The 22,349-nt window shown below is 58.3% G+C and overlaps 1 protein-coding gene across 21 annotated transcripts in view; it reads right to left on the bottom strand.

The window, feature by feature from the left end:
* SEMA4D (semaphorin 4D) overlaps window positions 1-22,349 on the bottom strand; it is a 111,606-nt gene that overhangs the window by 17,271 nt on the left and 71,986 nt on the right. For all 21 annotated transcript variants that reach the window (XM_023627564.2, XM_070248351.1, XM_070248348.1 and 18 more), the window contains 12 exons: window positions 19,471-19,829; window positions 17,858-18,003; window positions 15,300-15,362; window positions 13,577-13,675; window positions 10,171-10,264; window positions 9,414-9,527; window positions 8,495-8,646; window positions 7,289-7,464; window positions 7,052-7,208; window positions 5,540-5,762; window positions 4,627-4,742; window positions 94-266 (listed from right to left, as the gene is read on the bottom strand). In XM_023627564.2, coding sequence (XP_023483332.2) covers window positions 94-266; window positions 4,627-4,742; window positions 5,540-5,762; window positions 7,052-7,208; window positions 7,289-7,464; window positions 8,495-8,646; window positions 9,414-9,527; window positions 10,171-10,264; window positions 13,577-13,675; window positions 15,300-15,362; window positions 17,858-18,003; window positions 19,471-19,570 — 1,613 coding nt within the window. In that variant the 5' untranslated portion in view covers window positions 19,571-19,829. The remainder of the gene's footprint in view (window positions 1-93; window positions 267-4,626; window positions 4,743-5,539; window positions 5,763-7,051; window positions 7,209-7,288; window positions 7,465-8,494; window positions 8,647-9,413; window positions 9,528-10,170; window positions 10,265-13,576; window positions 13,676-15,299; window positions 15,363-17,857; window positions 18,004-19,470; window positions 19,830-22,349) is intronic.

The following is a 22,349-nucleotide window of genomic DNA, read 5'->3' as shown; positions in this document are numbered from 1 at the left end:
ATGGAGCATGGATCACGCACATGCACACGCTTTCACTGCAGGGTGGGCGGGGGCCCCCGAGAGCGGCGCCTCCCCCCAACCCCAGGCCAGTACCTCCTGGGGCTGTCAGTCTCAGGTAGGGCCACACAGGCCGCAGTGGCTGGGCTCCAGGCGCAGTAAGGGTCCCGGGCAAGCACGCAGTCCACGCAGGTGTGAAGCTCTCCGCAAAACGCCAGGGGGGCCTGCACCACGCCCGAGCTGGAACCCGCATAGACAAACCTCCTGCCCTGTGGGTGTGAGACAGAGAACGGTGGGGATGGGCCCCAGGGGCTGCTTCTCCACTCACAGAGAGCGGGGACGAGCATCTTCCCCTGCGCCCTGGAGGGGGACAAGCCTCCCTCGCTCAGGACTGGAGCGAGGCCGGGTCAGACCCAAGCCAAGTCTGCACCACAGCACAGTCACAACACAGGCAGGGCACCGTCTCCACACAGAACCCGCACGCCAACTCTGAGCAGCCCTGGGCCTCTGTCTGTCACTTGCCCCATCCGCGTCCAGCATGTGTCTCTGCGCCTTCTTTGGGGGTGGAGCTATTTAGCCCAATTCCATGTGGAGAGAGACCACTACCCTGACACTCCCAGCTGTCCTCCCGGCCAGGGGCCAAAGGGCACAGCCTCCGACCCCAACCCTGTGCCCACCAGACGTGAGCTCTAGGATGTACATAGCCTGTGTCACTGTCTGAATCCAGCTTGGGCCCAGAGGGAAGAGCGTGGAGAGGGAACAGAATACCGGTAGACAGAGTCAGAGAGGTGAGGAGCATTCGCTTATCACCCGTGCACATCTACAAGGGAGGAAGATACACCGGGAAACGGAGCCATGCTCAGCAGCAAAGAGCAAAGCAGCCTCCTCCTAGGGTCCCGGAAGGCTGGGGCGGGCGCCCCTCCCTCCACTGGCTCCCTTGGCAGAGAGCTGGTGCCTGGTGGTCAGCGCTGGGCGACTTCTTCACTGATAGCTGCAACGAGCTCTCCCGCAGACGTCCCCAGAAGTGCTGAGGCAGAGGGGGTCGCGGGCAATCCGGGCACTGGGCGTTCACCCTCTCTGCCTGGGAGCCCCTGGCCCACCTTGACGTCCTAGAAAGACCTTTCTGCTAAATCCGACGCTTCCCAAGTTTACCCAGAAGTCAGTGTTTTAGACTCAGAGGACACAGCCTTCATCCGCAGAGGACACATCCGGGATTAACTTCAGAGTCTGGCTGGGGCTCAAAGTCCCCGGGGTCAGTGCAGATCTCCTGGCCAGGGACGCATCGAAGGCCAGAGGTCGCAGACACACCGTATGCGAGCACAGCCAAGAGAAAGGGAAGTCCCCCTCTGCAGTGGATTGAAACTGTGACAACAAGTGGCAGAGAGAACCAGGCGCAGGGGTGGCCTGTCCACGTCGGCGGAGACCTGAGCGGATGAGGCCACGTGCCCGCCGCATCCGTAAGGAGGGAGGGGGATGCTGTCCCAGATCACAGCCGAGCATCACGTGGCTCACAGAGGTGAGGAACAATTTCCGGGGGCGAAAGGCCAAGTGGGCCACTTCGAAGGGCCAGCAGGGCCACAGAAGGTCCCTAGTGAGGGTGCCGACACTCACGCAGAGCAGAACAGGCAGCCGGCGCTGCCGAGGGAGCCCTGCCTGACACCTCGCCAAGGAGGGCGGGCCCGGCCCACTGGCCCCCGTCCCTGTCCCTCAGGCCACGCAGCCCCCAGCCCTCGCTCCCCTAAGGGCTGGGCTGAGCGCACGTGAAGCAGAAGTGACGGTGTCTTGCCGATTCCAATGAACAAATGTGGCAGGGAGGGGACAGAACAGCACACCGAAACAGGCTCAGGGATGGCTGCAGACAGGGCCGCTGGTGGACTCATTAGTCAGTGGGCAAGCGGGCCCCGGGTGACTGTGTGTCTCCAGACCCCCCACACACAAGCGTCAGCCACTGCGGGGTGGAACATACACACCCAAACTTGTCGACACTCCTCCTTCCAGGAGTGGGCTTAACCCACACACACAGCCCCCCGTTGGGGGCCAGACCACTGACCCCAGGGCGTGGGGACAGCGTGGATAAAGAAGTCAAGTAACTCAGAAGACACGTTGATTCCATGTCCCCGAGACATGCCCCCCAAGGTCGTCTCCCAAAAACCCTGAACCCTGATCTAAACACGAGAAAACATCAGACACGCCCAAACCGAGGAGCATTCCCCAAAACCCCGACCAGTCTTCTCCAAAAGTGTCACGGCCACCAAGATGAGGACAGACAGGGGGCCATCCAAACCATAGGAGACCGAAGAGACCAGACGCCCGAGGCCTCATGGGGCCCTGAAGCCAAAAAGGACGTTGTGAGAACGTGAGCATCCGACGTCAGAGGTTGGTGAGGGCGTGGGCCAGCGGAAGCCCTCGGCTTAGACGGGCACTGGGGCAGGACCCACAAGGACTCCGTGCACTGTCACCCCGACTCTCCCAGGAGCCTAACACTATTTCAAAATAAAATATTTTAAAGAAGAAAAAAGCCCCACCTGACCAGGTGCCACCCAGCACTCGTGAGATTTGTTGAGAAGCGTGTGCCTGGGCCCTCGCTGGTCCCCACCCCCCGGGTGACTGCGCCCTCTGCTGCGGCACTGGGCTCACGCTGTCGTGTCTTGGTCTCTGTGCACACAGGCCGTGTCCAGCCCGCGGCAGGTGATTGGCAGACGTGGCCAGAGTTGAAGGAGCTGCTGAAGCCCATGTTCACCCTCCCGTGCCAGGCAGGCTGGTCTCACCATTAAAGAGGGTCCCCGTGAAAACCAGACGGCCTGCTCCATGCGCTCAAAGACGACCACACAAAGCACGTCTGCCATGTACTCCCCAAAGGACTGAAAGCAGGACGCAAAGAGATATTTGCACACCCACGTGCCTGGCAGCACTATTCACAGTAGCCTAGGGGAAGAAGCAACCCAAGTGTCCACTGATGGCTGAATGGATAAACCAAATGCGGTATATACATGCAATGGAATACTATTCAGCCCTGAAGGAACTCTGACACAGTATCACAACACGAATGAACCTTGAGGACATTATGCTAAATGAAACAAGCCCATCAAAAAAGGACAAATACTGTGTGATTCCTCTTATATGAGGTCCCTAGAGGGGTCAAATTCATGGAGACAGAAAGCAGAAGGGTGGGAGGGAGGTGACCGTGTAACACGAGCCTGGAGACCAGATCCAGCTCCCTAAGCCTAGGAGAAGCGGGAAGGAGGGACGCACGTGGGCGACGGCTGCGAACACGCCGGACCCGGAGGCCTGTTCCCTCCTGCCCGGCTCTCGGGCTCAGTGACATCCGATGGGGGACCCTTCCTGCTGCCCACTGCTCGGGCCTGGGCCCTACAAGCTGGCCAGAGACCCCACCAGAACCAGCACAGGAAGGGGCCTCAGACTACCATGGGTCACACCAGAAACCCTGAGCAACAGAGTGATGCCCTCCTGCGCAGGGGCGCCGGGCCTGGGCCCTGAGCAGGGCTGCACAAACGGGGCGCAGGTGGAGGGGCCAAGTGGTGGGCCTGCAGCGAGGGGACCGCGACCCACGGCCACGCTTCCATTTCTGGCACTACGCCCGGCACGGCCAAGGCCCCAGAGCCTGTCAGCTCAGGGGTCACAGTGGGGGGACACCCACAAGGCCCCACTGGGGGACGCTACAAGGAGAAGTGAGGTCCTTACCACAGCCACAGGACTGGGCCGGGACCCTCCTCAGTCCATCATCCCCCAGGGTACAGATGGGGAAACTGAGGCACGACTGGCCTGTCCAGTCTTGTGCCATGGACCCAGGACTTGGATGAGGTGGCCTGGTGTCCAGCCTGCGCTCTGCTCTTCACTGCTTCACCTCAGCTGTCAATAGGGCGGCATATTCCCCACGGCCACCATGGACGTACGGCCAGAGACGGGCTGCAGCCCACGGCCCGGCTGTTTGTACACAGCCCAACTAACAACGGGATTCATGTTTTTTAATGTCTGAGGAAAAACCAAAGAATAATATTTTGTGACATATGAAATTACACGAACTGCAAAGCTCAGTGTCCATCAACAAGGCTCTGCTGGGACACAGCCAGGCTCACTCCTTTACGCACGTCCACGGTCGCGCTCACACTGCAATGGCAGAGATGGAGACGGGACAGCCCTCAGAGCCTCGGACTCACCCGTGGCCCTTTCTGGGGTGAGCCTGCCTACCCTGGTGCAGGAGGAAGCCCTGTCGAAGGGGAGGGGGCTTGGCAGATACAACGCATCATTTCTCAGAGTAGGAGTTGAGTGTGCTGACCGGTGAGCTGCGTCGCCAGCACACGGACCCGCTGATGGGGTCTCAGCCTCACCAGGTCAGGGTACAGGAATATTTTCACGGTCCAGGGCGCACCCCACAGCATCAGAAGTCGGCCCAGCAACTCAGTGAGGTTCTGCCGACTCTTAGGGGACAGTTCCGTCTCCCCAGCTCACCATCCCTCTGCCCCAAATCGCACGGCTCACAGAAGGCCTTTCTCTAAGAGCCCGAAGGTTGGCTTGGCTGGGCCAGAAGGACGACGGGGCTGCCTGGCCCAGCCCCGGCCCCAGCCCGGGGATCCTGAGGCACGAGGTCCCCTGCCCAGGTGACTCTACCTTCTTGGAAGACAGCAGCAGAGTCTGGACCGGCTTGAGGTCTGGGAAGAGCTGCGTCTCCTCGATGATGTGGACGCCGCTCTTGAGGCTGACAGCTTTGTGCAGGGCGCCCCGGTCTGGAAGGTCAAAGCAGAGGTCAGCGATGTGCCCAGAGGGGATGATGCTGGACTGTCAGACACAGCGGCCAGCAGTCACTCTCCTTCCTCTCAACTTGTTCCCTCAACAAGAGACTTAGAAACGGATGTTTTTGCATTAAAAATGAAAAAGGAAAACCCACTGGCAAAATTAATTATCATAAACAAGAGATGTGGGTTATTCTCATTTTTCTATGAAAAATGAACTAGCGTTCCACCATGGACTCTAAGTAAGATCCTTTATCAGCACAGGGGACATGGTGCCATCAGATCAAACGAGAGACGGTTCCTGGGCTCTGCTGGCCTCTGGGGGTGCTGTCCCACCAGGGGTCCCAGGCAGGTGAGGGCAGAGCCTTCCACTTGCTCACAGGCACGGCTGGAAATCACCCGGGGCTGACCACAGGGCCCTGCCAGCTGCTGCTGTGCCTGGCCACGGTCCCCATGCCAGAAGCGCCTGCTTCAGAGTCCACAGCAGGTCAGGACAGGTCTTGAACCTGGCTGCTGGCGCAGGGAGGCGGGACGTGCTGTTTGTGGCTCTCGCCCAGCCTGCAGGGCACCATGAGGGCTCCCTCTGCACCAGGCCAGACCCGCCAGACCTGAATTTCCAGATCTGAGCCAGGACCTGCATTTCTAACCAATGCCCCGGTGCTCTGATGGTCACAGAGATCTGTAGCCACACAGGCGTGGGGACTTCTCAGAAATCCGTCCATGCTCTAACAAACCACTGGGGTCAGCGGGGAGATGCTGGCTCCACGCAGACTCTTGATGCTCCTACCCACCTGTGCCGATAAACATGACGTCGTAGACGGCCCCATCCAGGGCCTGCGTCCTGTCCACCACGATTTGCGTGTAGTTCACGTCGCTTATGACCAGCTTGGGCCTGTTGTCTATCGGGGTCACGGAGTCGTCCATCAGAGGGTGGTCCTTGACAAACTGCAGGGTCTTGTCAGGCAGGTTGAGGGAGCTGGAGAAGTTGGCCGCCCGTGCTTCCCGGTTGATGCACTGAGGGAGCAGACCATCCCATTAAGGCACGCGGACAGCCCAGCCCATGCTTCGAACGGGAATGTGGGCTCCCGCGAGGTGCAAAACTTGGGGACTAACAGTGGATTTTTGAAAAAGGGGAAAAACCGAGGCGACCTTCCCCGGGAATCTGAAGACACAGTTATAAAGCATGTAGGAAATGCAACTGTCTTTGTTTTGGTCAGGGAGGAAGACTGGCCCTGAGCTAATATCTGTTGCCAATCCTCCTCTTTTTGCTGGAGGAAGATTGTGGCTGAGCTAACATCTGTGCCCATCTTCCTCCACTTTACGTGGGATGCCACCACAGCATGGCTTGACAAGCGGTGCTAGGTCCAAGCCCAGGATCTGAACCTGCAAATCCCAGGCCTCCAAAGCCAAGTGCGCCAACCCAACCACTACGCCACCAGGCTAGCCCTGCAACTGTCATTTTACCCACAAGATATAATTGTGTTTCATGACACAGTCAGTGACATAATTGATCTGTTTATAAGCGAAAAGAAGTATCAAGCTTTGGAAATTAAAACATAAACACTTACATCCAAAAGCTCTCCCAGGAGAAGACTGGTAAAATCGCTAAGCACAGTCCAGTTCTAAACAGCATAAAGGGCAAGAGCCTGAAGGGTTCTTTTTCCTGTCCCAGCTCCTAACGTGTGTCACCCAAAATTTGTGACCCCCAAATGAACACATTTTACTTAATGACATGCACAGAAGGAGCGACGGCCAGTGTCAGCGAAGGAGGTGTGCCCCAGGAGGGGAGACAGGCCTGGGGTGAGTTCCAGAAAGCAGTCCACTCTCCCAGGTCACAGCCCCACCCATGGGTCATGCACACACCCCAGGACCCCAGCCACATAATGAACGGATGCAGCCAAATCAGCCTAGAAACCCACACTAATTTCCACATAAGTCACTATCTTTAGGAGAAAAAATGTGACTCCTATTAATGAGTGGAGAGCAGAATTCCTCTCTTTGCCAAGAAATCATTTCTCTACAGGAAACAGAAAATGAAACAGACCGTATTCTATTATGCAATGTTACTTCCACAAAATGCCTGTGCCAGCCACTCCAGCCTCTGGTTGGGGAAGTATGTTGCAAGAGCTGTTACACAACATGCCAGTGAGAACACAGGACAAGGAGTGTGCCCATTGCCCTTCCCAGTCCCGGGGGACGCCCGCTCCCCGGGAAGACAACCCCAGGTCTGGAGCGGCACGTGGCCCTCACCAAAGCCGCCGGTCTGGCGCCCCAGGCCCTCCCACAGCCCGGGCCCCACTCACCGCCCCGGGCCTCGGCGTGGGCACGGCCCCGTTGTAGCTCAGCCACTTGGTGTGGGACTGCTCCACCGTGGCACTCTGCATGTACTTCCCACGGGAAAAGACCGCCTCGGCCGTGGACAGGTTGTAGGCGCACACGGCCGACAGCCCCATGTTGTTCCTGGGAGGAGGGGACAATGTGACTGCCATGCGGAGGAAACACAGCCCCCACCTGCCTGCCCGCCCTCCCCGGGCACTCACAGCTGCGGGGTGAAGACCCCGTAGAACACAGGCTCCTTCAGGTCTGGGGACCTGAGGACGAAGATGTCCTGCAGCACGTTGAAGATGAGGTTGCTCTCAGGTCTGGAGCAGATCAGCCTGGCCTTCAGGAAGGATGTCCACTTCTTCTGCAAGGTCCTGAGGCCGCCCAGGTCCCCCTGAAACCCCAAAGACGTGTGTGGTAGGAGGGGACGCTCCCTTGTGAGCAGGTGGTAAATGAGGTACCAGGCCCAGAACGGCTCTGCCTGAAAGGAACCAGGCCAAGGCTGCAAGGAAAGCAGGCTGCACACCAGCCCGCGGCCGCGGCCCCCCTTCCACGCCAGACCAGACCGAGGATCCAAACGCCAACCAACCAACATGCCTCCTCGATGGAGCCGCCCACCTGCAGCCAGACCCACCACTGGATTCTGCATACACGCATCTCACGGCAGCAGATGCCCCTTGTGCACTTTCCTGCTTCGGCCCTTGGCCGAGTGCATCTCCAAACTCAGGACCGTCTGTGAGGGACCCTGGAGGCAGGGGCTAGACGCCTTGGCTCCCCATCTCTCCCAGGCGATGCGTGTGGGTCTGGTCTCCCCTAAGACCTTCCTCCTGGGAGATGAGGTCTTCACTTCCTTCCCAACCCCCAGTCACCTGCTCAGTGCTTAGGACCTGCCAGGTTCTCCATAAACACGGCTTAGTGAGACAACCACCAAGAGATACATAAAACACACCCCGTACGACCTGCTCTGGGGAGAAACACGGAAACTCGGACATCTGGTGCAGAGGAACATAAAATGGAAGCGACCTTATTCATTCTGGACACAATGAAAATGCCCCCTTCCCTTCTTTACGTTGGGATGGTGGAACCCCAATTCCAACTGGATTTGGTTAACACAGTAACCAAAAACGAACTTCCTATAACCGGGGGTCGGGGGGGTTGGACGGAGGCGTGTCTAAAGCAGACCACCTGAGGACAGGAAGCCCATCACTCATCACACACGGGCGCCAACGCTCCCTCGGCCCCCAGGGAGACCTCCAGGCCACCGTGCACCGCCGACCCCCTCCGCACCAACGCCTGCGGCACAGGAGAAGATAGCAGTAGGTAAACTGACATTTCCAAGAAGCACGGAGCCTGGGCGAAGTGACCGACCCTCCAGACGTGCTATCGCCACCGCCGGGACCAAAGAACCTGGGGGAACGGCTCACCTTGCACACCCTCGCCACCCGGGGGATCATCAACTTGAAGATGAACTCGTACTCCACAGACACCTCCGTGAAGAAGAAGTAGACCCTGTCATCCTCGCCCTCGGCGCCGTCTGTGCTCTCCCGGATCACGTCAGAAAAGACGAAGCTGGGCTCTGCAGAAGACCCCCGGTTACCCTCGCACACACAGAGGGGCCCAGGCACCTCCGCGCAAGGACGAGGGAGGGTGTGTATGCCATGCCCCGAAATCCAGGGTCCAGGGGTGATGACAGTGCCCACATCGCCCTCCTTGGGCTACAGAGGTGCCCATGATGGGGGTTCTGAAGAATACCCTCCTGGTCCACCCCGAGAACCCAGGGCTGGGTCTCCCGACAGGCAAGCAGCCTGGGGATCCCAGGGAGCCACATCCCAGCACCTGGAGACTCCCAGAAGATGCGCATTTGTAGTCTCCCAGATCAGCCCCTCCGAGAGTCTAGGGCCCGCTGGCCAGCGCCCACAAGAAAAGCCTGGTGTGAGCAGCTATGAGCCACCCACAGCGCAAGTCCAACACGGATGCTCAACGTCCAGAGGTAACAATATGACATCACACACCGATCTGACCAGCCTGAATTCACGGCTGGCCATCAGATTCTCATTGCGTGTGAGCCTCCCAGATCCACTTTCAGGAAGGGGCCAGAGCACCCTTAAAACAGGCTCTCTCAGCGGAGAAGAAAGTAGGCCGCCCCCAGATGCTGCCGTGCAGCTCCGGGCCGTTCTGCAGGCGCCCCACGCCCCCCCCCCCCCCCCCGCATGGGGCTGACAGCAGCTGCAGACGCCGCCCAGGAGGCTCAGCCGGAGCCAGCAAGAGGAGAAATCTAGCGGGGCTCCCCTGCCAGGAGGCAACCCAAGGGGGAACCCCCACCGTGACCCACCTGCTTCTTACCATTAAGCCAAGGGATGGCGTACTCTGTCCTCAGAGGGCTGTGCGAAGAATTCCGGGAGATGATTGGTTCGCTTCCCAGGAAGTTATAGGATGTCCCGGAGTAGAGCTCTCCATCTGCAGTGGACCAGGAGGAAAGAGGAAAAGGGAGTCAACGCCAGGGACAGGTGCCCACCACCACGCTCTCCTTTACCACCTAATGCACACCCCTCCTGGCAGGTGGAGCAGCCACTGCCCAGCTCCTGCGCCTGTTTCCGGAGTCTTCCCTTTCGTTTCTCTGACAGGGGTAATTTTATGCTCCGGGGTCAGCTGTCTTTTGTGAGAGTTAAGGGCAAAAACTAACACCAGCGGGTAATTCCCACATCCCAGAAAATAAATGTGACAGTGGGTAAACACGGGGCATGTGGCCCCCTCGCCTCGGCGTGCAAGACTGTTACGAGGCAGCCGGTGGCTTGGTCACAAACCCCCCCAACAGGAACAACGACCCCACAGAACTGAATAACCCAGATGATTTGTACCAACGACGGATATAAAATGATCTATCTGTGGACCAGGGGAGTGCCTGGGTATCCCTGTGAACAATGAACTCAGCCCATATTGGGGGCTCTGGATAGGCTCCCCCACCTTTTGTGAGGACGAACAAATATGGGAACGGGGCAGAGGGGGACTACGGAGCGGAGGAGGAACCAGGCGCCCTGTGCTGTGGCCTCAGCATGACAGCAGAGCTACCCCAGCGAGGAGGTCCAAGGACTGGACTCACCGACCATGACCGACGTGTAGCTTTGTGCCGGGTCAAAGGGACACCTTCCTTTGCCATCTTCATTTCTCCCCAGAAATTGAAAGGATGTTAAGTCCTACAATTGAACGGGAAGAAAGCGTATCATCCACTGTCTGCGTTTCGGCAGACAGTACACACATTGCCACCGCACCATTCGCTCTCACACACTCACTATCCGGGGGGACGGCGGGAGCGGTGCCTGTGTGGCCAGCCCCCAAGTCCCGGGTCTGGATACGGGCGCCGTGGACCCTTGCTTTGATGCCCCCTGAGGACCACTCAAGATCTTGAGCCTCAGTTTGCTCAGCTGTAAGAGAGAGATGGCAGTGCTGACGGGTCTCGGGGCATCAAGCCGCCAGAGCAGACCAAACACAGGATGCACCTGGGAAGCGACCAGAAGGCCATGTGCGCAATTTTTTTTTTTTGAGGAAGATTAGCCCTGAGCTAACATCTGCTGCCAATCTTCTCTTTTTGCTGAGGAAGACTGGCTCTGAGCTAACATCCATGCCCACCTTCCTCCACTTTACAGGCGGGATGCTGCCACAGGATGGCTTGATAAGCAGTGTGCAGGTCTGCGCCCAGGATCCGAACCACCAAACCCTGGGCCACCCCAAAGAGGGATGTGCAAACTTAACTGCTGTGCCACCGGGCCAGCCCCTACTTGCAGAATTTTAACATCAACAGAGATGGCGTTCACAGCAGTGGAGACCAGACTATCCAGTAAACAGATGATGGGAAGAGCAGCAGAATCTCTTCTCATTCCCCCCAGCAGACCCAGTCCAGGCGGCTCAGTGGTGTGGATGTTGGAAATGGGACGATGCTGCATTAACTCAAAGTACGGGCAGCGACTTCCGTCTCGGGACAGTCTCTCTCCCGCTGACGAGATGGCCCCAACCCAGTCGGGACAACGCGGACAGAGCCACCATTCAAAGAACTGGAAAGCTCTTGTCCACAGAAAACAGGAGACAGAGTTCAATGAGAAGGGACAAACGGGGAAAATGCCTGCAAAATGACCAACGCAGTGCTGCGTCCCTGCGCATATGAGAAGCATCGGTAGAAGAAGGGGTGAGGGAGCATCCCAGGAGGAAGATGAAAACGGTCCCAAACAGCAAGTTAGAGAAGGAGAAACCCATCGGGGCAGCGGACGCGAGAAAGGATTCGTGGGTTGCGGAACCCAGGAAGCACGGCAATCAAGGTGGGAACCGTTCCCCCGGGCCAGCTGGGCGCCCCGGTGGGCCGGCGGACGAGATGGGAACCCCGTCACAAACACAGGAGCAGAGAGGGCTCCCGGGATGTGAACAGCGCCGGCTACATTTCTAACAGGCTGGGTAACACGATACGCGACTTCACCTCTTAGGTTAGGATTATGAATGGGGCGGCAGTGCACCCCGCCTGATGGGATTCCTGGATCCCATCTCCAGAGTCCGTCTGGGGGCCAGCGGGAAATCTGAGGGGCTGGAGATAGCACCAGGGAATTACTGTAAATCTTCTGAGATAAAATGACAAACTTGGCGTTTTACAGGAAAATGTCATCATTCTTAGGCTCATGATGGCGTTTACAGGTCACGGTTCAGCACGTCCACACGTGTGCACATACACACACGTGTGCACAGAGACGTTCCCCATTGTGCCGTCTAGGAGGTCAGGATACACGCGTCTGACCAACTTTTCTGGCAGCTTGAAAACTTTTACTCAAAGTACTGGGAAAAATCATAGGTCAGATTTAAACAAAACAGACAATTCCTTTATCTCAACAACTGACATGTGCGTGGAATTAAAGTTTAAATTTCAGTGCTTTAAGCTTCTGATTAACTAGAGTTTAGCCAGGAAATCCTTTGATGTGCAAAATGTTTCTAATAGGCCTTTGGATGCTTTTTTTCCCTTAAGCACAAAGAAACGAAGTCTGGCTTTGAGGACTGAGGATCTCAGCACCTGGGGGCACTCCCACCCCCATACTAACCTCTGTCACCTGCATCTGTGGGTACAGACAGCCCGGGAGACCCACGCTGCGTGTGGACCCCACCCGGGGGTCTGTGTGTGGATACAAGGACTCCTAAGCAAGCCCTTAATCCGCTCGTGCTCCGTCCTATCATCGATCTCTGACTCGAGGCTGGGAAAGGTTCTTTTAAGTCTCAGTTACTTTTGGCTTCTAGCAAACTAAGCTTCCCACTCCGGCACACCTGACACCCGACCGGCACACTGAACCAGGGGCAGTCACTAGAAAACGTGCCTCATTCTCAATCCTCACGTGCATTCAAACGGCCTTCTCCCTGTCTCTGTGGTTGTTATCAAACGCTCTCAGGTATTGGGGAAAAAGGAGTTCCTCTCCAAGAAACACTGCCGTCTTCCCTCTCTCCTTCCAGGTACGTGTCAGCGAGGGAATGGGGAGTGCCGGAGGGCGGTGTAGACCGGGGTCCCACTCCAAAGGACCCCAACGTGGTGAGATGCAACTGACATGGCTCAGGGAGAGTCCAGGCTGTGACGCAGGGGAGGGAGAGAGATGGGCCTGCTTCTAAAAGAGCTCAGCACACTCGTGTCGTGTTGTCGCCACTCAGAAGGGCAGGTCACAGAACTGTGGATCAGGGGGCAACACGCACCCAACAGCAGACAGCGGATGGAGACGCCCCAAGACCAGAGCAGCAGACACCCGTGCTAGCGAGCTCGGGCTGCCACACAGCACCCCGACGGGCAGCTTCGAGCACACACGTTCACTCCTCATGCTCTGCGGGTGAAGTCTGAGACCAGGGTACCGGCACGGTCAGTCCAGGTGAGGAACCCCCTCCTGGCTTCCAGATGGCCGTCACCTTCTTGCTGTGTCCTCACATGGGGGAGAGAGAGCTCTGCTGTCTCCTCCTCTCCTTGTAAGGCCATCATCCCATCAGATCAGGACCCCAGCCTCATGACCTCAGGTAACCTTAATTACCGCCTCACAGGCCCCAGCTCCAAATATCGTCGCTCAGGAGGATAAGGGCTTCAACACATGGACTTTGGGGGGACACAAACATTCAGTCCATAACATGCGTGAACCAAGAACACGCAATCGAGGAGCAGAAGTCCTGACTTTTCCACTTGACAGGACCTGTGTCACAGCCAGGCCACCCTCCCTTGTGACAGGAGAGGCCAGATGCTGGATCACAGCACAGCGGGGCTCCTGTCTGTCAACAATACACTTCTCAGAAGGTCCTCCCACTGCCAGCTCCAAACCGCGGCCACACCCTCGGTCACAGTGCTTTACAGATCGGACACCAGGGCTCCAAGAAGCCATGAGCTGCCCCATCCCCACGCAGCTGGCAATCAGAAAATCCTACGTTTAGCCGAGTGGACACCACTGCATGCCACCTGGAGCCCCACTGTGCTCTAGCCACTGACCAGGGAGGTGCCACGGCCTTACCAGGTGGTCACAGGTCGGCTGGAACGCGTTGGTCCCGCACACGTAGAGGGCGGTGGCGCTGAGCGGCTGCAGCACCCGGATGTAGTTGAGACATTCTGTCTACAGGAGAGAAAGGCACGGTCAGCACCATCCAGCTCCCAGCAGATGCCCCCCACGGTGTGAACCGTGCACCCCACTCCCTCAGAGCAGAGACCAGCAGAGCACAAGCCGACACCAGCTCGTCACAGCTCAGGACGCCAGCCCCGGCTGCATTCGCTGCCAGCCTCCCGTCTCCAGGCTCTGCAGCTCCGGGGGCTCTGCCCTGCCCAGGACGGCGGGAGCAGCGGCCGAGACCCAGCTCCGTCCGGACAAACTCAAATCTGCAGTGGGCCCGAGAACCTTCACCCCTGCAGCGTCCACAGGCCAGCTGGCAGGTGCCAAACAGATGTCACTTCAGTCACTAATTTATACTCTGAAAAGACGTGCTGACCAAAACCTCAAATCGGACTGGGACACAGAAAAAACGTGTTTACTTCACTGAACACATAGATGGTTCGCGGCACTGCCACAGGTGTACACTGGGCAAAAGCCCTCTGCCCGCCTCTTCTCTGGGGTCCCCCTCCACGTTCCAATGCACAGACCTGGGGACAGTGTTTCTCGGGGGGGGGGGCATCTGGCCCGCCCCACTCAGGGGAGAGGCTGAACTAATGAGGGGCTCCGGCTTGGCTCCACGTCAGAAAGCCCCACAGGAAAACCAGATGCCACTTAAGAAGCCGCTCACTATTTCAGGCTGAAATGTACTGGATTATATGTGCTATTGTCTGAAGTCATCTCTGCTCAGGGGAGCTTTTTTGCTATGACTGTTCTTAAACTGGCTGGAAGTAACTCATCCTCCCCCGCGAGAACTGGGAGGGACCCCGTCCACTCCATGCCCTCCCCGGGGCCAGGCCAGCGCTCGCTCTAATTCGCTCTGAGCCAGCTCCCCCAGTGACGCCATCACAACACCTGCGCTTTCTCTCATCTCCTGCAGCAACTTCAGATCTAGTGACTTCAGTGACAGTGTTTAGCATTTTACTAAAAAAGTTTGGCAAAAAACGTTTTTTTAGGATTTTAAATTGTTTTGAAATAGCCAACCACCGCTGAAATTTCCCGTCACTCAGCTGTCTTGACCCACCGTCAGGAAAGACGGGGCTCTTATGCTCAGAGACCCCGATATCGGCCCGGCACCAGTTAGGGGTAGGGCAGCCCGGGGGTGGGGGCGACCCAGCGCTCCCAAGGTGGGTGGACACTTGGCCCAGTGCTCCCCGGATGGCCACCACGCTGAGGTGACCAATACCTCCTAGAGAAGGAGCAGGTTCTCAAGGGATGGGTGTTTCCAAAAATCCAGAGTTCCCAGAGCAACCCCTCCAGGCCGCGGTGCAGGGAGACAGCAACCCTGCATTTGACCCCATTAGCCAGCACGCACAGACACTGTCCTCTGTGGTCCGAGTTTTAGGCCATCTGAATAAATTCAATTCAGTTAAACCTTAAGAAGCATTTCTCTGTCTGGCACTTGCTCTGAGAGCCAATCTCAGCGTTTGGGAACAGAAGGAGCTGAAGAGGGGTCGTGGTAACAGAGCCACGCCCGCAGGGACCTGGGGCCTGGCCCCGCGCTGGCACATCCAGGAGCTGCAGGGGCTTCCACAGGAGATTCAACCACCTGGAAACGAGCATGGCATGGTCTGTAGCTGGCAGAAGAAATTACCTGCTTTGACTTCCCCTTTTCCGCACATTTTGCTTTTTTATCTTCGGAAGCCCTCCAGTATGCCTGTTGGGGAAGGGGAGTCGTTTCAGTGCACAGAGAGCTGGGTACAGACATATAGCTTACAAAGCACACGCGGGCGTTCAGAGCACAGACGTCCCCCGGGACGGCGAAACCAGAGACCGCAAAGCGAGGCTGAGGCGACAACGCTGAGGCCCACGAGCAACGGGCTTCGCGAAGCCGCCGTCCTCCTGCGCCGTCCTCCTCCAGAAGCCGCAGGGCCAGGAAGCCATGCCAGGTCCCTGCTACTCGCTGCAAAACAGCAGCAAAACTACGCCACGGACAGTGGGGCGGATTCAATTATCCATCAGAAAGCTAAATGTAGGTATTCGCAAACACCAAAGTGGGGCTTTTCATTCGTTCAAAAGGGACTCCAGAGGCTAGTGAAAAAAAGCCCTGACATTTTGACATTGACTCTGAGTACCAGTGGGATGGCTGGATGGCAATGCTTTCAATTTTTTCTAAGAGCAGCTGCTGAAAGTGATGGACTGGCACGGCCCCTCAGGTCCAGCACCTTCCTATAGAGATCTGAGCCCCTGCTCCTTTCACGGCAGGTGCACAGGCCACCAGAACCCGTCAGGCCAGCAGGTGCCTGGCCCCTGGCCCTCCAGAGGATAGAAAACACCCAGCCTGCATAATGGAAGGCCCCCATACTCCTGCCTCCCCTCCCCCAGATTCCCCACACTTCCTTGACATCCTGTGACTGATGCAAACTCAGGTATATATCTTTTTACACCCAGAGAATCAAAGCCAGCTGCTGGGCACTGGGAGCTCAGAACTCAGGAGGCACAGGGAGCTTCCTGATGGCAGTGGGCCGAAGCCCTGGGTGTGTCCTTCTACACTAGCTTGGCTTCCCGCAAAGGCCCCAACAGCAGACACGCTGACGAGAACGCTTTCAGAGAACTGGAAGTCCTAACCAGGCCACATGAATGCAGAACCAAGGCCCATTTCACAGAGCAACTTCTTCAGAAGTTAAATGCAGACGATGTCATCACCGTCCACATGGAATGCACCAGCACAAGGACCACGAACTCTGCCAGGCCCTCCATCACGGTCACGGGCTTTTCACTGAAGCTCAGCCGTGGTCCTTTCACTTTTTCTTCTCTTTTACATACACGAGGCCATTAACAGAGCAATGGCCACTCTGACTGAGCGCCCACAGGGCTGGCACACGCACTTTATTTTCAAAGGGTAGTGACGAGAATCTCATTTATGTGTGAAACAGAAATTAAGTACTAGGCTAGACTCTGGAGATTAAGACAAAACAAATCCAAAAAAAATAAGAGGTCTGGGGCAGAAAATGCACACGATGAGCCTGGACCATCTTGGCTCGAGAGAACAAGGAACTATGCCAACCACCAGGGTCTGTCTGAGGACTCAGGAGGCATGGGGAGGCTGCCACGGGCCAGGGAAGGGACAACCGGAGCATCAAGGGAGGAAGTGGCTGGAGCGGATCAAGGCACTTCAGACATCTTTAAATGCGCGAGTCCATGGCCATACGGAAAACTAAACAGTCAAAAACTCACTGTCTCCCTCTGCAGAGAAGTCACACTATTTTGAAAACTGGTGAATAAAGGCAGAGATTTCATGTGCTGATCCTGCCGTTTCCAAAGGAACTGGCCTCGGGGAACGAGAATTTCCCCTTTAGAGACAATTTCTGGCTTCCAAATGGAGAAGGGAAGGTGGAGCCGGCTGTCCCATCGTGCCATCTGCACACGTGGCTCCAGGCTGCGATGGTCAAGGGCCCGGAGAGGGAACGCCCGGCCAGGGGGATGATCCTGCCTCTCAGGGAGGATGGGGGGGACCCCCAGCGGACAGAGTGCCTGGCCACACAGACGGCCTGATTTCAACCCGATTCAAACTGAACAAACATCATTTATGAGAGAGCCTGTGGAATTTGAACATTCACTATGTGACGACATTAAATTTTTGGATGCGATAAAGGTATTTCGGTTAGTTTGAAAAAAAGGAGTCCTCTCCTTTAGGAGATGCCCAGGAAAACATTTACAGATGAAGGATGAAGAACGTGTGTCTGGATTTGCTCCCCAGCCTCCTGGAGGGAGCAGAGGACGTGGCCATGGGAGGGAGGCAGGAGGGAGCACGGGGTGGAGCCCCTGGCCTGCAGGAGCCACCGTGGCCAAGCGGCTCTAACATCACTCCCTCTGCTCCTGTTATGCTTGAGATTCTCTGTAATAAAAAGTTCAAAATCCAAGATGAAAGGAGTGTGGGTGAGCCGCCAGCCCAGCGAGGACAGGCTGCCAGGGGGCATCCTGGGATGAGGCTGAACGGACACAGGGGGCAAAGGAAGCTTCGGGATGACAGGGCCCTTGGTCTGCTGAGGGTGGGAGGCTGCTCGCTAGAGGCACAGGACATGCACGGTGAGCAGGCCACACGGCCAGGAAAGGGCCTGACGCCCCGGGTACAGCCCAGTGTGCAGATTCCAGAACACACCGGGCAGGTCTGCGGCCCAGACAGCAGGGGAGTGGGAGCCCACGCCATACCTCGTGCTGCTTCTGGGAGATGTTGAGCGCATTCAGTGCAAACACGGCTTCCCGGGCGCCCACGTACAGGGTGTCCTTGTCCTCACTCAGCAGCAAGGCCGAGTAGTTGAAGATGCCTGGCTGGTGAAACTGCATCAGCTGCACCTCTAGGGGAGAAAAGGGCGGTGGGGGGCGGGCAACACAGGTGCATCAGGCATTGCTGAGCCTGGACACACCCCAGTGTCTGACCTCCCTTTAGTGCACCGACATGTCCCAAGGGCCAGGCAGGGATTTGCTTCCACAGTGGCCAGCCCCCAGCAGAGGCTAGAACTCAGGCACCTCTGGGTGGAGCAGACTCAGCAAGGCCGCCACCAAGTACGTGGGACCCTGTGAGGCCCCAGAGCACTGGGCTCAACCAGTGCTGGGGCCCGATTTCCCTTCCTGCTCCCTCCATCCAGCACTTCCAAACCCTGCACTCAGTGTGGCCTCCTGGCAGCGTGATCTCCCAGAGCATGACCTCCTAGCATGTGACCTCCTGGCAGTATGGCCTCTCAGGAGCATGACCTCTTAGCAACATGACCTCCTAGCAGTGTGACATCCCAGCAGTGTGACCTTTCTGGAGCACGAGCTCCTGGCAGTCTGACCTTGTGACCTCCCACTAGACCGCAGGCCAGACCCCTCAAGCCGCTGACTGCTGTGGCTCCCTCTGCCTCTCATCAAACTCTTGTCTATGTGCTTAATTATCCACAGATTAGGTGTATCAAAAATATAACTATTTAGGATTTTCTCATTTAGGAAAAAAATGACTGACTTTAAAACTTTGAAAGAAAATCTATTTCAGTAAATCTATCCCTTAACCCAAGCATTTTTCCACTGCTCTGTTAATTGCATCAATAGCTATTCAGGAACATGAGGAATTTAAGGACGAGGTGTTTAGGCATGTTGGCTTTCTGTCTTGAGGGGCTGTTCCTCTTTCCGACCACCCAGCATCCAAGACTCAGAGCGTCGTGAGTGTTCTGCGCTTGGCTTTCCAAGCATCACCAAGCTCTGGTTTTGTTCCAGGATTTGTGCTCACACTTTCGCTCCAATTTCCCAGTTAGGAGAGATGCACACAGGACGAAGGCTCTCCCGGCACGTCTGCCGAGACAGCGCAGCCCTGCCAGCGCACCTCCATGGGGACCAGCGCTCGAGCTCTCCGCCCACCGAGCCTGGAGGAGAGGGGGTCCCAAGACACAGTTCCCAAGAGAGGGAGCAACGAAACAACTTATGAACAGCAAATGAAAACAACTGGCCCCAAGCTCAGCTTCACGTCATTAAACGTCCTCAAAACATACCCCTCGGTGTGGTCCGTGCCTGGGCAGCGAGCACCAGTGTGGTCAGGCACAAGGGAGACAAGCTTCCCTTCAGGGGTCCCCTCGCCCTGATTTAGAAACCAGCAGCCCCGAGCAGGCCCTGCCGTGCTCCTAGCACCGCAGCCTCACCAGCAGCCTCCGCGGCAGCAGCGGTGCAGGCCATGTGCTCACACCTGGGCCAGCAGCACGGCCCCAGCAGAGCAAAGGACGCATGTGCATCTGCGCATCACAAGCAGGGAGACGCCCTCAGGGGCCCCAGGCCTGACTCAGCACTGCCCTCACCTCGGTGCTCCCAGGTGATCCTAGGGCTGGGTGCGAACGCCACTGCTGTTCCAACCACCACGGCGAGGGTGGCCAGCAGCCCCCCGACGGGCAGGCACATCCTCCTCAGCAGGCGCCGCAGCGGGGGCGTCTGCAGCAAGCGCTCGTCGGCAGCGGAGGCCGCGGGGGGTGTCAGGGTGGACGCTGTTCAGAGCCTCGGGGCCCTGACCCGCAGCACAGCCTGGAGGGAGGGCGACGTGTGTCCGAGGACCAGCATTTCCCAGCACGCTGGGCAAGGTCCGGCCACTCCGGCCACCGCAAACGCCCAAGGCCACCTGGTTCTTAAACGGTGTGCTTCTCTACGGCCTTCCGAAGAAACTCTGGAAGAAAGTGAGAAGGAGGGGTTTACCATCAGGACCTGTGGCAACAACACCCCCCAACCCCCCTCTCACCACATCCCCACCGCACTCCATCTGCTGGGGGCAAGAGGGACAGCCCCACACAGACACCACACCCCGGAGCCCGGGAGCGAAGCCGGGCTACAGGAGTCAGTGCGTCTCGCCCCTCAGGCTGGCCAGGAATGCAGGACAGACATCGGACCCAGACTGGGGACGGACGCCCGCCTGGCTGCCCAGCGTCCCCCCGTCCAATGGGTAACGTGATGGAGAGGAAGAGAGGGAAACCAGGCTTTCAGTTTCCCTTGGAGACCCCGGCTTCCCCATGCCTGCACTGCTCATCAGGGAAAACGGCCAGAGCAGAAGACCAAAGAGGGCCACACAGGGGCTGACACACACACACATGTGCAAGCTCACACGTATGTGCACACACGCATGACCTGTCCATGCAGGAGTGGCTGGGCTGCAGGGGACAGGGCCACCCCTGTGGCCCCCTACTCCAGCCTTGCCTGAAGAAGCCAGCATGCCACGGGAACAGTGGTCACCGGCTGTGACTCGTCACCGAGGAGAAGCCCCTCACTGCAGAACAGGCCTGTGCTGAGCAGACATCGAGGGCCAGGGTGCACAGGGCTCTGGCACCCACACTCGGCCCGGTTTCAGGGAGGCCTGGCCCCGTACCTGCTCAGCCCCACACGCCGTCGGGAAGGTTCCCTGCCGGAAGCTGCGGGATGACCCTGCTCCAGACCAGTGAATCGGGGCCATCAAGGGCCAGGGTTTGGCCCCAGCCCGAGGGCCCGGCCAGGATCCCAGCGAGACTGTGAGGCAGTCTTCTTCTCAGGAAGGAGCTTAAACGGAAACACCGGCCAGGCAGAGGCAGGACTCTCGCTGACCACACTTGGGGAGCACAGCGAAGTCACAGCAGAACCTGCACCTCACGGACGTGCCGTCCCGGGAGCCCCACCTCACCCTGACTTTCCTCTTCTGCAAGGTGGCGGCCTCCCTCCACACCCCTGCCCCTCCCTCCATGCCCCTTCGCCCCTGCTCCCCAGGAGGCCCTGGGAGTCAGCCATCCTCACCTCCTTCCCTTCCTTCTGCCCCACCAGCCAACCTGCCTCCAGGTCTGTGAGTCCAACTGACACGCCAAGGCCCTCTCCAGAACGTTCTCCTCACCCTGTCATCGCCCTCAGCCTCCTGACTTCACCGTCTCAGGGACGTCTGAGGGGCAGCCTCACTCCCTCCCCGACAGTCCTCTCCCGGCTCCGCCTCCCTGGGCCCACAACCTGCCACACACCCGTGTGTGTCCAGCCACCTGCCCTGCGGCTCCCCAACACCTCAGGCCACACCGAACCCCCCAAGAGGGTTCTGGGAGAAGTTCTGGCTTCCTGTTTGCTGGTCAAGTTGTTGCCTCCAAGAAGCCCTCCTGGCTCCCTTCTTCATCCCACCTGGGAAGTTGCCTCTCACACCCTGGTGTCGAGGGTCAGCAAGGCCTTCTTTCTTTTTCTTGGATTTATTTTTTATGTGGGCATGGGGCACTGCCACCGCCCTGCTCCACCCCGTAAGGAAAGACTCCCAGGGGCCTCTCCCTGAGAGCACTTGCCCACTGGGGCCGCCGGGTGAAGGCCGGACACCAGGCATGGCCAGGCCTCATCTGCTCGCCCGCCCTCCTCGCTCGGGCAGCCCCTCCTCGGTTCCTCTTCCCAGCCTGAACGCGTGCCCAGCCAGGCTCCCATCCTCCCAGTGTCCATCCTCCATCCTGAAGTCAGGGAACATCTGAGCCCCCCGTTTTCCCCGGGGGCGGCGCATCCCGGGCGCAGGCCGGCTCTCCTCTTCTGCAGAGGCCGACGGGCATCCAGCTCTGCAGGCCCTGCAGCCTCTGTCCCAGCCACTCGAGTCCGTGGGAGCTCGAAAGCAGCCACAGGTGCCGCGTCAGTGGACGAGCCTGGCCGCGCACTAACACAACTACTTACAGAAACAGGCGCCAATCTGCAAGCTGAACCCCACGCTGCAGACCCAGAGGGACGGCCGGCCCCGACGCCCCGCGGCAAGGGCGACCCCCACTCTAAGTGCAGTAGCAGATGGGCCAGGAAGCCAGGACGCAGGCCGGGAGGGGAGGAAGAGAGGGCCGCGAGCGCTCACTCTCCTCAGAGCAGACGCACGACGCCCTCACCCCGGGCCCGGGGGCAGGGGGGAGACTCTGCTCTCCTGCCCTCACTGGGGGAATGAGGCACGAGGCGGCTCCAGATGCCAGGCGAGGCCTCAAACTGTGCCACGTGCCCACCGTGCTCCACCCATGAGGCAACCCCACGGAGCATCCAGCGAAGGCCGAGCGCTCCTGCAGAAGCCTGCAGCACAGGATGAGGCCGCGGGAAGAGCTGTCTGTGCAGATGATGCCCCACTCGGGGAGGAGTGCCGGGAGCCTGCCCAGCACGTCCGCAGGTCCATCTCGGGGAGGTCCATCTCTACCACCACCACTCGGCATGGCACAGATCCCTGTGTTTCTGCCCC

This window comes from Equus caballus, chromosome 23 (genome assembly GCF_041296265.1).
Source record: "Equus caballus isolate H_3958 breed thoroughbred chromosome 23, TB-T2T, whole genome shotgun sequence".
In the NCBI taxonomy this organism is placed as follows: domain Eukaryota; kingdom Metazoa; phylum Chordata; class Mammalia; order Perissodactyla; family Equidae; genus Equus; species Equus caballus.
Note: the sequence above shows the minus strand (reverse complement) of the source record. Positions and strands in the feature narration are given on the sequence as shown.